Here is a 13412-nt window from a genome sequence, read left to right as displayed (position 1 = left end):
GTAAATCCCTGGGAGAGCGCAGGGGACCCTGGGAGCCGTGAGAACTACATTTCCCTTATAGCTATGCGCCAAGCGCCTAAAGACGCCGAACCTATGAACTCTCAGCACCCGGCTTTTTTTTTTTTTTTCCCTGCTTCTTCCAAACGATGGGGCGGGACTTCCGGCATTTCTCCTGGGGCAGTCGTTTCGGTAGTTCTGACTCTGTCCTGGCGTTGGTTAGGAGCGCTGAGTCGGGCTTCAGAACAGGGGTTGGCCCCTCTGAATAGCAGCTGGAGGTCTGACCCCGCCGCGGTTGCTCCTCACTCCTGACCCAGATCCGCCAACAAACCGATGGCAGCGGCTGCGCTGAGGAACCCAACTCAGGTAAGTGCTGCGTCCTCCCGGCCCCTCTCGTCCTCCCCCAACCAAGTCCTAAAGCTCGGCTCGAGGGCTACAGCTCACGTCGCTACAGTTAACAAAGAGCTCGTGGGTGGAGCCCCATTTCCAAAGCTAGTGTCATGGAGCATGAGAGAGTGACAGGCCGAGGGATCGATTTGTGCAAAAATCTCGCTGGGACGATTGGGCTAGCAGCGTTCACAACTAGAATTCTCTGGACGCTGAGACCCATGGAAGGAAGGTTGTGAACGAAAGAAGCACATGTCCTGAATTAGGCTATTCAAAGTTTTCCAAAAGCTGCTCGGAGTTAGACCAGCCTGGAAAGGGGATGGTATAACAGAGAAGCACCTGGAGGTCTTGTGCAAAGTCATAAAGCAGGTTCAGAGTGAGGACTAGAGGGTGGAGGAACACTGGTAACGCATTCATGCCCAGATCACCTGGTTCCAGGGATGGGCGGGGAACAAGGAGTCCTTCTCCCATGGAACCCCCATTTTGGCCATTAGACCCACCAGTCTCTCATAGCCTTCCTCTTCCCACAGGTTCCCATGACTCCAGAAGAGCTTATGGACTTCACACAGGTGAGTGGAGAGTGTTTCAGGCACTCAGTGTTGCTGACAAACTGGTGTTTGTCTCTGGAATTATCTTCTGGGACTCATCCCCTGGCACTCTTCCAGTCTTTGGGCCTATCGAGCCTGAGCAAATATCAGTGTAGTGTTGTACGTCCGGGATGGGGGCTGTATAGATCGGCACCCCTTCCTGGAAACCAGTAAAGAAAGGAACAGAAGGTGTCCCAGTCCTAGATATCACACAAGCAAATGCTTGCAGGTAAGACTGAGCTGGTTTAGGGAAGCATAAGTTTTTTTTTTTATTTTTTAGAGACAGTCTCACTTTATAGCCCAGGGTAGAGTGCTGTGGCGTCACACAGCTCACAGCAACCTCCAACTCCTGGGCTTAAGCGATTCTCTTGCCTCAGCCTCCCGAGTAGCTGGGACTACAGGCGCCCGCCACAATGCCCGGATATTTTTTTGTTGCAGTTTGGCCAGGGTCGGACCCACCAGCCTCAGTATATGGGGCCGGTGCCCTACCCACTGAGCCACAAGTGCCGCCCTTTTTTTTTTTTTTTTTTTTTTTTTAATGGGAACTGACAGCTGGAGTGCAGAAGTTAAATAAGGAATGGTTGTCAGATGTTGGGTGTCTACTAGTATGAAGTGAGCAGTGGGAGTTTGTGGAAATACTGAATATCAGGATTTGGGATTAGGAAGACTGAAGAGAAGTCTGCTGCAGTAGTCCAGGGGACTGTTAATGATGGCTAGACCAGAATGGTGGCCACTGAGGTAGTAGAAGTAACTGATTCTAGATCAGGTTTTTATTTGTTTGTTTGTTTTCTTTCTTTCTTTTTTTTTGAGACAGAGTCTCAGTAAAGAAAGGAACAAAAGGTGTCCCAGTCTTAGATATCACACAAGCAAATGCTTGCAGGTAAGACTGAGCTGGTTTAGGGAAGCATAAGTTTTTTTTTAGAGACAGTCTTGCTTTATAGCCCTGGGTAAAGTGCTGTGTCATCAAAGCTTACATCAACCTCAAACTCTTGGGCTTAAGCCATTCTTTTGCCTCAGCCTCCCAAGTAACTGGGACTACAAAGCCTGGCTATTTGTTGTTGTTATTGTTGTTGCAGTTGTCATTGTTTTAGCTGGCCTGGGCCAGGTTCAAACCTGCCAGCCTCAATGTATGTGGCCAGTTACGGGTGCTGCCTAGATCAGCTTTTTTTTTTTTATAAGTAGGTAAGGCTAAAGTTTCATTTTATTCTTTTGGTCTTTTTTTTTATGGAGATGAGGTCTCTGTCGCCCTTCTGGAGCACAGTGGGCATGATAAGAGCTTGCTGAAGCCTTGAACTCTTAGGCTCAAGTGATTCTTCTGCTTCATCCTCCTGAGTAGTTAGAACTACAAAAGGAAGCCCAGATTTTCAGTTGTTGAGGGTGAGAAATATTATAGGAAAGTAGGAGTCGGGGGTGAAAGCAAGGTATTTAGGTTTAGTTGGTAGAAGTATGGAAGCTTCACTAACCAAGATTGTAAAGTTGGTAGTGGGTCATATATTGGCAATAACAGAAATTTTGTTTTAGGGTATCTTTAGAGGCATATGTTCCAAATAAGTTAGTTTAGATATAAAGTGATTAGTTGACCACAGAGGACTAGAACTGTGAGGAGAGATTGAAGATGGGACATTAAAAAGCTGTGGCCACAGCTCAGTGCCCGTAGCATAGTAATTACAGCACCAGCCACATACACTGAGGCTGGCGGGTTCAAACCTGGCCTGGGCCAGCCAAACAACAATGACAACTGCAACAAAAAAACAGCTGGTTATTGTGGCGGGTGCCAGTAGTCCCATCTACTTGGGAGGCTGAGCCAAGAGAATCGCTTAAGCCCAAGAATTGGAGGTTACTGTGAGCTATGACACAACAGCACTCTACTGAGGGCAACAGAGTGAGACTCTGTCTCAAAAAAAAAAAAAAATGCTGTGGTCAGTATTTGTACAGTGACATAGGCTTGGGTCACAATTAAGAAGAGAAAGCTTATTCATTCTCATAATACTGTTAGCAGTGCAGGAAAGGGAGGTTGAGGATCACTATTGGATCTTATGCCTGGGTACTTGGATGGTTGAGATGGGAATCTCAAAGACAGGTATAGGAGAGAAGTGTCGTGGGTAGGGTATGAGAGTGAGAATGATCTGGCAAATGGCCAAGTCTCTAAGGGAGGAGTGGGCATGAGATCAATGTGAAGGCCAAGATGACACTGAGGCCAGGACTAAGGTTACTAAGCATGCTTTGGATCCACCAGGATTTTGTAGTGATACATCAGATGTATCTGGGAAGTTTCAGTCAAATAGGTAGATAATTTTAGGGAAACTAGTGGTCATCTGGGGGAGTCACTGGACCTAAGGTAGAGGGCCTCTGGGGCAGACTTTAAATGAGGGTTAGCAGGAAAAGAAGGCTACAACTGAATAGAGGTTGTAAGTGCAGCACAAGTGGGCTAGCATCATTCACGACTAGAATTCTCTGGCAGGGCTTGACATCCAGGCTATTTTCTAGTCATACCAGGAACCTGTCCTGTGTCCACTAGAATTTTGATGCTAATGCCACTAAACAAGTGGAAGAAGGCTGAAGGTATCTGAGTTCTATCTGGGTTTTTGAAGTTGAAATAAAGAACAGAGTCAATCAGGGAGGCCTTTGGAGCAGGGTGGAGACTGCCTCTGGCAGCGGGTAGGGCACCTGGGGTTCGTGTAATCCTGGATCCCATTTCAGTTTGCTGAGCATTTCCTGGATGTCTTGTTCTGAGTAACATAGACAGGCCAGGGAGATGCCTTTGGTGTGGGGAATGGGAGGGAACTATCTGTGTGAGTGAGACTGTGTGAGATAGTGTGCCAAAGAATGATGTGCACATGGAGAGGGAGTATGCAATAAAGGACTTACGGTTGTGGCATTCAGAACATAAGAATGATGGGTGAAACCACATTTGTTTGTGTCTGAGAAGCACAATCTTGGGAACTCCAGGAAAATTGTCTGATAAGAGGGACCCAGCCCTACATTCCAAGCCCAGATTTAGATGGCATCTTCTGATCCGCCTGCCTATTGGTGCTGTGGGAGGACACAGTGACCAATGGGACCATGAGGAGAGGGCAGGAATTAGTACCCTAGTCACTCCTCTGAGGTGGGGATTAAGGACAAGGATGATCAGGGGAAGGATGGGTGGTGGAATGAACTCATGGGTGTAGGAGAGAATCTCATTATGGCAAGATCTGTCCCCATCATGGCAGGGCCCTGTGACCTTTGAGGACGTGGCCATTTACTTCTCCCAGGAAGAGTGGGGGCTACTTGATGAGGCTCAGAGGCTTCTGTACCACGATGTGATGCTGGAGAACTTTGCACTTATAACCTCGCTGGGTAAGGCCCTAACACCTACCTCAGTGTCCTGGTCTCTGTCTCTCTGCTTTTTCCGTAGTGGCAGCTCTGTCCTGTCTAGAACCAGATGATGGCTCTGCTGACTTCCCACTGTCATGCCGTATGTGCTCTGATGTCAGGAATGAGCTGCATTCACTCCCTGAGCAGCCCTGACTACCCTTGTACCAAAGCGTGCAGAGAAAGGTTTGGATGTCAGATACCTTGGGTTAGCCTAATGCATCTCCCCTTTTGGGTTACTATGTCCAGATGTGTGGCACTTTGTCCCAAGTTCTGCCTCCTTTAAATGATACATGTATTTCCTATGGCTGACTATATCAGCAATATGCAGGCATTTTCTTTGTCAGTATTTATATGGACCATGTCTTGTTGCCAGAACCTCCTTCAGTGATCTGTGTGATATTAATTTTCTTTCCTGTGGTCTCTGTTGAGCTCGCTTGCTCTGGGCCAGTGCTGGACACTCACTTGCCTTTTCCCTTAGGACTTGTTTCCTGCAGATCTCATGGAGTGATACACCTAGAGGTATCAGGAGACCCCTGGTTGCTTCACAGGGTGAAAATGGCAATATGACCTCAGAGGATGCTAGGCCTTGCTCAGTAGCAACTGGGGCAGGGCTTGACATCCAGGTTATTTTCTAGTCATACCAGGAACCTGTCCTGTGTCCACTAGAATTTTGGTGCTAATGCCACTAACCACACTTTTTTTTTTTTTTTTTTTACCTTTTCTTCCCCTTACTTGACACTTTGCTTGCTTGTTGTTTCATATGTGTTATCTAACCTCATGCTCCCCCATACTTACGTGCTCCGTATGTCACCTACTCCTCTATACTACCTTCTCTACTGTATTTTCCAATACTGACTGATTCGTGATGTGTCAGGAGGTGTGCACATATTAAATATTCCATGAACACAATTGGAATCCCCTGCTCAGTTATAATTGATTTTCCTGGGCCTGGATACTACCCACCTTAAGCACACTAAGTGTGTGACACAGCTGACAAGGTCTTCTCAAAGACTCTCACAGAGGAGTAAATTGGAGACCCCGCCTCTCTTCCATGGCATGTATGCTATCCTTATGTCCTTTGTCTGGTGAACGCACGCCATTTTGTGATCTTTAAAGCCTAGGATTGCCAGCCTTTTCCTTACTCTGCTTGCAACTCCCTCACCCTCAGAGCAACACTGTGGACTCATTCCTTGATGTATATGCAAGGGGGCTTCCCCTTTACTGTTTTAAGACATATGCATAGGATTTTTTTTTTTTTTTTTTGAGACAGTCTCACTGTGTCGCCCTCAGTAGAGTGCCATGGCATCACAGCTCACAGCAACCTCAAACTCTTGCACTTAAGCAATTCTCTTGCCTCAGCCTCCCAAGTAGCTGGGACTACAAGCACCCACCACAATGCCCGGCTATTTTTTGTTGTTGTTGTTGTTGTAGTTGCCACTATTGTTTGGCAGGCCTGGGCTGGGTTCGAACCTGCCAGCACTGGTGTATGTGGCTGGCACTGTCGCCATTGAGCTACAGGCGCCAAGCCAGTATTTTAGTTTATAGAGGTGACTAAGACTCAACACAGAGAAGTTAATGTCAATGACAGAAGAATTTATTACCTATAGTGGCAAGATAATATGAACACCATGCCACTTGGTGCCACATGAGAAAGTGCCCCGTGGTCAAGAGGTACAAACGAGAGGAGGGAAAACATTAAGCCATATTCTTTATTGGAGTTTCTGCAGGAAGGACAGGGCAAGGTAAATAGCTGAAAATTGGGGAGTTTGGATAATCGCAGCAGGCTTTGGGACAAAGGAGCTAGCTAGCCTTAATTGTCTGCTACCTGACCTTGGGATGATTAGGGCAAAGAAATATTACCTCCTGAAGTATCTAGGCCACAAAAAAAAAAAAAGAAAAAAAAATCTGATTTGTATTATAGGGACTGGATTGATTAGTTTGCCTTTTTTTTTTTTAAGCAGAGTCTTTCTTACTTTGTCTCTCGGGGTAGAGTACCATCGCATCAAGTTCACAGCAACCTTAAACTCTTGGGCTCAAATGATTCTCTTGCCTGAGCCTCCCAAGTAACTGGGACTACAGGCAACCACCACAATGCCTGGCTATTTTTTAGAGATGGGGTCTTGCTCTTGCTAACGCTGGTTGTGAGCTTAAGCAATCTACCTGTCTCAGCCTCTCAGAGTGCTAGGATTACAGGCATGAGCCACTGCAACAGGCCCTTTACTTTGCATTTGGTACACTTGATAACCAGGTGTTGTGGCTGATGCCTGTAGTTCCAGCTACTTGGGAGGTTGTGGCAAGAAAATCACCTAAGCCAAAGAGCTGGGGGTTGCGGTGATCTGTGACACAGCACTCTACTGAGGGCAACAAAGTGAGACTCTGTCTCTTTAAAAAAAAAAAAAAAAGAAAGAAAGAAAAATGAATGGTATGCTCCCAGCTGAACACTTTGCTCTATCTTTTTTTTTTTTTTTTTTTTTTTTAATATTTGAAACAGAGTTTTACTCTGTTGCCCTTTATAGAGTGCCATGGCATCATCGTAGTTCAAAGCAACCTTTAATTCTTAGGCTTGAGCAATCTTCTTGCCTCAGCCTCCCTAATAGCTGGGGCTACTGGCATGCACCACTTCACCTAGCTAGTTTTTCTATTTTTAGTGGAGATGGAGTCTCACTCTTGCTCTGGCTGGTCTGGAATTCCTGAGCATAAGTAATTGGGCCTCCCAGAGTTTTGGGATTACAGGCATGAGCCAATGTACCTGGCCCCCTTTGTTATCTTTTAAGAATTAGTCAGCTCTAGGGGCAACATTCCCCAGCCAGAGTTTTTACTCCTTTTTTTATTTTTTTGAGATAAGTCTCACTTTGTTGCCCTTGGTAGAGTGATATGGTGTCACAGCTCACAGCAACCTCAAACTCTTGGGCTTAAGTGATTCTCTTGCCTCAGCTTCCCAAGTAGCTGGGACTACAGGCGCCTGCCACAATGCCTGGCTATTTTTTTATTTTTAGCAGGCTGGGGCTGGGTTCGAACCTACCAGCCCTGATGCATGTGGCCATCATCCTACCAACTGAGCTATAGTGCTGCTCGCCAGCAAAGTTTTTAAAACGGTAAATCATCTGGATAGGTACAATGGCTCATGCCTGTAATCCTAACACTCTGGGAGGCCAAGACAGGTGGATTGCTGGAGGTCAGGAGATTGAGACCAGCCTGAGCAAGAGTCAGACCCCATCTCTAGGAAATAGGCTGGCATTGTGGTGGGTGCCTGTAGTCCCAGCTACTTGGGAGGCTGAGATAAGAGAATGTCTTGAGCCCAGGAATTGGAGATTGCTGTGAGCTATGATACCACAGTACTCTACCGAGTGCAACATAGTAAAACTCTGTCTCAAAAAAAAAAGTTAAAACATGAAATTATACAGAAAATATATTTTTTAAATGATACATTCCCTGTGTAGTCAACATGAATTTCATTACCATTTCTCTGATTTCAGTTTGTTGGCATGGAACAGAAGATGAAGAGACAACTGGACCTTCTACTGAAGGACTGCCACGGGTTGGAACTCTGAAGGCAGGTCCATCTACTGAAAATACTCACCCCTGTGAGATGTGTGTTCCAATCCTGACAGATATTTTGTATCTGGCTGATCCACCTGAGCAGAAACCATACTTGATTGGGGCATGTGCTATCTTTCACCAGAATCAGAAGCAGTACAGTACAGAGAAACCGTTGAAAAGGGATGTGGACAAGCACTATCTATCCCATGTGTCAGGAAAGCCCTTCATCACTAGGGAGTTGGGGAAGGACTTCCCAACCACACTGGGCCTTCTCCAGCCCCAGGCCATTCCCAATTGTGAGAAGCCAAATAACGAGTATGAGGAGGCTTTTCACAGTGTAGTAAGTCATTACAAGTGGGATGAATGCAGAAAACCTTCTAACCACAAAGATCCTTTTGTTCACCAAAGAGTCTGTCCTGGAAAAAGGCTTTATGAATCTAGCAAATGTGGGAAAGCTTACTGCTGTGAGTACTCAATTGTTCAGCTCCAGAGAGTCCACAATGGAGAAAGACCATACGAGTGCAGTGAATGTGGGAAATGCTTTAGCCAAATGTCTCACCTAAATGACCATCAGCGAATCCACACTGGAGAAAGGCCTTATGTGTGTGGTCAGTGTGGAAAATCATTTAGCCAAAGAGCTACCCTCATTAAACATCACAGAGTTCACACTGGAGAAAGGCCTTATGAGTGTGGCAAATGTGGGAAATCATTTAGCCAGAGTTCTAACCTTATTGAACACTGCAGAATTCACACTGGAGAAAGGCCTTATGAGTGCAATGAATGTGGGAAAGCCTTTGGTTCCAAATCCACTCTTGTTCGGCACCAGAGAACTCATACAGGAGAAAAGCCTTATGAATGTGGTGAATGTGGAAAATTCTTTACACAAAGCCACAGCCTGCTGGAACATCGGATAATTCATACTGGAGCAAGGCCATATGAGTGTGGCCAATGTGGGAAATCATTTAGCCTAAAATATGGTCTCATTCAGCATCAGTTAATTCACAGTGGAGCTAGGCCTTTTGAGTGTGACCAGTGTGGAAAAGCTTTTAGCCAAAGAACCACCCTCAACAAACACTACAAAGTTCACACTGCAGAAAGGCCTTATGTGTGTGAGGAATGTGGGAAAGCTTTTATGTTCAAATCTAAACTTGTTCGGCACCAGAGAACTCACACTGGAGAAAGGCCTTTTGAGTGCAGTGAGTGTGGGAAATTTTTTAGGCAAAGCTATACTCTGGTTGAACACCAGAAAATTCACACTGGATTAAGGCCTTATGACTGTGGCCAGTGTGGAAAATCCTTTATCCAGAAGTCTGGCCTCATTCAACACCAGGTTGTTCACACTGGAGAAAGGCCTTATGAGTGTGGCAAATGTGGAAAATCATTTACACAACACTCTGGCCTCATTCTCCACCGAAAATCTCACACCTTGGAAAGGCCTCATTAAAGCCACAAACACAAAAAAGCATTCAGCCCAAGGTCTGACATTGTTTAGCTCCTGAAAGTCCACACTTGAGAAAGGTCTTAGACTTGCAGGAATGCTATCTCTTTAAGTATTCTAGTACTACTGAGCCTTTGTACCGGAGCCATCTGCCTAAAGTTGAAACTTACACTTCCAGACCTGCAAAGGGATGAGATTCCCCATGAGGTCCAGGTGTGTGTGAGGCTTACAGTAGTTTCATGGTTTAAACTGCTTGAGGCCCTTGCCTCAGTCAAATCACTGCCAGTTTCTCTGATAGAAGCCATCTCCCCTCAATCACCTTTTGCAGTGGGCATTGGTCACCTTGAAGTGCTAAGGCATGGCAAGCTTCTGTGCTCATTCCCTAGAGGAAATCATGAGCAGTTTGAGTCTTCAGAGAGAATTCCTTCCTTTTTCTGACTGATGTAAAGCATGTATCTGTTATATTTTGGGCTAGGTGCATACGACCTGGGTTCTCTTACAGTAGTGGTTCTCAACCTGTGGGTCAAGGTATTAAAAGGTCAAGGCATTAGGAAGGTTGGGAACCACTGTCTTAGAGGCTTATGTGGAAGGCTTCCTTTCATGGAAATTCTCACATGACACCTGGTAATTTTTCTAGTCTCCAAGTCACCACTGGTAACTGGCTGCCTAACATTGCTCTGGCTTGTGCACTAATAAAGGCCTTATTAAATCAACCTGTGTTCTTGGGTTTCATTTACTGCATGGAGTGGCTGGAAAACAAAGTTGAGCTTTTTTTTTTTGAGACAGATTCTCAAGCTCTTGCCCTAGATTGCTGTAAGCATTATAGCTCACAGCAACCTCCAAATCAGTTTCAAGTGATCCTCTTGCCTCAGTTTTTCTATTTTTAGTAGAGATTGGGTCTCACTTTTGCTCACTCTAGTCTTGTACTTGTGAGCTCAAGCAATCCACCCACCTCAGCCTCCCAAAGTGCTAGGATTCTAGGCATGAGTCACCACACTGGGCCTAAAGTTGGGGTTTGTTTGTATGAAGGAATGGAAAGTTTATGGGAGCCCCAATTTTGTGGATTTTTGTAGGAAAAGTAAAATGACAGTACTAGTTTTGGTTGAATTTGTCTTGGTGCCCAAGACCTAAGAAACAACACAGGTTCTAATTTTTTGGCCCTGATACTTTTATCTTTGATAAAAACCATGGTTACCCTTAGGAATAGGATGGTTGTTAAGACAAACCCCAGTAGCTCAGGAAATTGGATGAATTTGTTGCATTGTTCCCACAAGCTATCACATAATTGCCCAGCACTGTTGAGGGAAAGCTTTTTCCCAGGTTCTGCAAAGGAGCCACGTGCCCTGATGTCCATAACTTCATAGACAGTGTAATTCACAAGCCAGTGGGAACCAGGTATGAGCCACAATTGGTATAAAAATATTGGGCATGATTAATAGGGAGTGGAGGAGGTTGTAGCGAAACAAATGAGCCTCTGATAAAAGTACATGCACACATGGCTCAGCACCTGTAGCTCAAGCGGCAGGTTCGAATCCAGCCTGAGCCTGCCAAACAATGACAACTACAACCAAAAAATATCTGGGCATTGTGGTGAGCGTCTGTAGTCCCAGCTACTTGGGAGGCTGAGGCAAGAGAATCGCTTAAGCCCAGGAGTTGGAGGTTGCTGTGAGCTGTGATGCCACAGCATTCTACCCAGGCAACAGCTTGAGGCTCTGTCTCAAAAAAAAGAAAAAAAAAGTACATGCACATATATAGTTACTGGCTGTATCTTTTATTTTCATGACAAACACAATCACACAATCTCCATGTACTAAGCATGACAATGCAGGTATAGCCTGGGTTGGAGGGAAAGTCCCATTGTTCTCCAGTCAGGATGAAGGGTTGATATGGTTCAGAGCAAGGAACAGGGTACACACCTTGGCATAACCTAGAAGCTCACATACGATGATTTATTGTGAGTGCAGGAGGACATGTCACAGGGAGAGAATTAGAGGGAGCCAGGGTAGCAGAACCCTTGACTCTAAAATGGCAGCAAGGATTTTCCCTCTGCCACAGTTACACTCTGTCCAGAGGCAGAGTCCCTCTCTCCCTTTTTCCCCACATTGAGCTTAACCCTCAGAAGTCCTGGGTCTCTCTGTGCCTTTCTCAGTGACCAAACAATAGGTAATAGGGTTTTTTTATTGTTTGTTCTTTTGAGACAGAATCTCACTTTGTCGCCCTCAGTAGAGTGCCCTGGTGTCATCAGAGCTCAAAACAACCTCAAACTTTTGGATTCAAGCGATCCTCTTGCCTCAACCTTCCTAGTAGTTGGGACAACAGGCACCCACCACAACTCCTGGTTATTTTTTAGAGACAGGGTCTCACTCTTGCTCAAGCTTGCCTTGAAATCCTGAGCTCAAGCAATCCACCCACCTCGGCCTCCCAGAGTGCTAGAATTACAGGTGTGAGGCACAGCACTGACCCAGAAAATAGTTCTTTTTTTAATTATTATTAAATCATAGCTGTGTACATTAATGCAATCATGGGGCACCATACACTGGTTTTATAGACCGTTTGACACATTTTCATCACACTGGTTAACAGCCTTCCTGGCATTTTTTAAGTTATTGTGTTAAGACATTTATATTCTACATTTACTGTTTCACATGTACCCTTGTAAGATGCACCGCAAGTGTAATCCCACCAATCACTCTACCCCTGCCCATCCTCCCCCCTCCCTCCCTTCCCTCTCCCCCTTTCCCATATTTTTAGGTTATAACTGGCTTATAGCTTTCGTATGAAAACCATAAATTAGTTTCATAGTAGGGCTGAGTACATTGGACACTTTTTCTTCCATTCTTGAGATACTTTACTAAAAAGAATATGTTCCAGCTCCATCCATGTAAACATGAAAGAGGTAAAGTCTCCATCTTTCTTTAAGGCTGCATAATATTCCATAGTGTACATATACCACTATTTATTAATCCATTCGTGGATCGATGGGCACTGGGGCTTTTTCCATGACTTAGCAATTATGAATTGGGCTGCAATAAACATTCTGGTACAAATATCTTTGTTATAATGTGATTTTTGGCCTTCTGGGTATATACAAGTAGAGGAATTATAGGATTGAATGGCAGATGTATTTTTAGATTTCTAAGTGTTCTCCAAACATCTTTCCAAAAGGAATGTATTAATTTGCATTCCCACCAGCAGTGTAGAAGTGTTTCCTTTTCTCCAATCCACGCCAACATCTCTGGTCTTGGGATTTTGTGATATGGGCTAATCTTACTGGAGTTAGATGATATCTCAAAGTAGTTTTGATTTGCATTTCTCTGATGATTAAGGATGATGAGCATTTTTTCATGTCTGTAGGCTGTGCACCTGTCTTATTCAAAGAAGTTTCTCTTCAAGTCCCTTGCCCTGCCTGCGATGGGATCATTTGTTCTTTTCTTGATTATACATTTGAGTTCTCTGTGGATTCTGGTTATTAAACCTTTGTTGGAGACATAACCTGCAAATATCTTCTCCCATTCTGAGGGCTGTTTGCTTGCTTTACTTACTGTGTTCTTGGCTGTGCAGAAGCTTTTTAGTTTGATCAGGTCCCAGTAGTATATTTTTGAAGCTGCTTCAATTGCCCGGGGGGTCCTCCTCATAAAATACTCGTCCAGACCAATTTCTTCAAGGGTTTTCCCTGCACTCTCTTCTAGTATTTTTATAGTTTCAGGTCTTAAGTTTAAATATTTAATTTAATGAGAATCTATCTTAGTTAATGGTGAAAGGTGTGGGTCCAGTTTCAGTCTTCTACAGGTTGCCAGCTGACCATTTGTTAAATAGGGAATCTTCCCCACTGAATGTTTTTAATTGGCTTGTCAAAGATCAAATAATGGTAAGTAGCTGGGTTAATCTCTTGGTTCTCTATTCTGTTCCATACATCTACCTCTCTGTTTTTGTGACAGTACCATGCTGTTTTGATCACTATCGATTTATAGTATAGTCTGAGGTCTGGTAGCATGATTCCTCCTGCTTTGTTTTTATTTCTGAGTAATGTCTTGGCTATTTGAGATTTTTTTCTGGTTCCATATAAAATGAAGTATTATTTTTTCAAGATCTTTAAAGTATGACAG

General features: G+C 44.6%; 1 protein-coding gene across 3 annotated transcripts; it reads left to right on the top strand.

Moving 5' to 3' along the window:
* The first annotated feature begins 164 nt into the window (after nucleotides 1-164).
* On the top strand, nucleotides 165-10049 carry LOC128595979 (zinc finger protein 416-like). 3 transcript variants are annotated; one of them, XM_053605272.1, is made up of 4 exons: nucleotides 165-363; nucleotides 915-953; nucleotides 4369-4511; nucleotides 7805-10048. In XM_053605272.1, exon 4 carries the CDS (start codon nucleotides 7918-7920, stop codon nucleotides 9310-9312), a length of 1395 nt encoding a protein of 464 aa, XP_053461247.1. In that variant the 5' UTR covers nucleotides 165-363; nucleotides 915-953; nucleotides 4369-4511; nucleotides 7805-7917; the 3' UTR covers nucleotides 9313-10048. The 3 variants fall into 3 exon arrangements, with proteins under 3 accessions (XP_053461247.1, XP_053461248.1, XP_053461246.1); XM_053605271.1 differs by lacking the exon at nucleotides 4369-4511 and adding an exon at nucleotides 4184-4310 and having other exon boundaries at nucleotides 167-363; nucleotides 7805-10049; XM_053605273.1 differs by lacking the exon at nucleotides 4369-4511.
* Nucleotides 10050-13412: the final 3363 nt, after the last annotated feature.

Source organism: Nycticebus coucang, chromosome 10, assembly GCF_027406575.1.
Source record: "Nycticebus coucang isolate mNycCou1 chromosome 10, mNycCou1.pri, whole genome shotgun sequence".
In the NCBI taxonomy this organism is placed as follows: domain Eukaryota; kingdom Metazoa; phylum Chordata; class Mammalia; order Primates; family Lorisidae; genus Nycticebus; species Nycticebus coucang.
Note: the sequence above shows the minus strand (reverse complement) of the source record. Positions and strands in the feature narration are given on the sequence as shown.